Raw genomic sequence first — 894 nt, 5'->3', positions numbered from 1 at the left:
ATAATTAAACTACTGAAAACCAAAGACAAATTTAAAATCTTGAAAGCAGTCAGAGCATTATCTATAAGGGAATATCAATTCAAATGACAGGAGATTTCTCATCTGAAACTATGGGGGCCAGAAGGATGTGACATGACCTTTTTCAAGAGCTGAAGAAATGACTTCTCAACTGTAAATTCTATACCCAGTGAAAGTTTCCTTCAGGAGTGAAGAGAAAATAAAAATATTCTCAGACAAAGGAAAGCAAAAAGACCCCAGACCTACACTTAGAGACTGACTAAAGGAGTCTCCAAACAGGAAAGAAATGATAAAAGAAAGTATCTTAGAGCATCAGTAAGGAAGGAAGAACAATGGAAGTAACAGAAATATTGGTACCTGCAAGAAACCAGCTGGAGCCGAAGTCCTAGCATTGTAGGAGAGAGATTGCCATCCCCTTCCTTCCTGAAGGAGGGAGAAAAAATTTCTGCTCCATTGACCAGTTGAACAATTTACACTGATCCAGAGGAGGATTCTTCAGCCACTATGTCAACCGGCACAGATGTTTCTCTTTCTTCATACGATGAAGATCAGGGATCTAAACTTATCCGAAAAGCTAGAGAAGCACCGTTTGTTCCCATTGGAATGGCGGGGTTTGCAGCAATCGTTGCATATGGATTATATAAATTGAAGAGCAGGGGAAATACTAAAATGTCTGTTCACCTGATCCACATGCGTGTGGCAGCCCAAGGCTTTGTTGTGGGAGCAATGACTCTCGGTATGGGCTATTCCATGTATAAGGAATTCTGGGCAAAGCCTAAACCTTAGAAGAAGAGAAACTGTCTTGGTTTTGTTGGTGGTGCTTGCTTTAGCTAGGCATCTCATACTGAGTTTATATGTTTATGTTGAAAATAAATC

General features: G+C 40.0%; 1 protein-coding gene across 1 annotated transcript; it reads left to right on the top strand.

The window, feature by feature from the left end:
• The first annotated feature begins 405 nt into the window (after positions 1 to 405).
• LOC145716077 (HIG1 domain family member 1A, mitochondrial) lies at positions 406 to 888 on the top strand. The gene has a single exon (XM_081797448.1). The coding sequence runs from the start codon at positions 523 to 525 to the stop codon at positions 802 to 804; it is 282 nt and encodes a 93-aa protein (XP_081653574.1). The 5' UTR covers positions 406 to 522; the 3' UTR covers positions 805 to 888.
• Positions 889 to 894: the final 6 nt, after the last annotated feature.

This window comes from Leptonychotes weddellii, chromosome 11 (assembly GCF_054177405.1).
Source record: "Leptonychotes weddellii isolate Sample4059 chromosome 11, ASM5417740v2, whole genome shotgun sequence".
Taxonomy (NCBI): Eukaryota; Metazoa; Chordata; class Mammalia; order Carnivora; family Phocidae; genus Leptonychotes; species Leptonychotes weddellii.
Note: the sequence above shows the minus strand (reverse complement) of the source record. Positions and strands in the feature narration are given on the sequence as shown.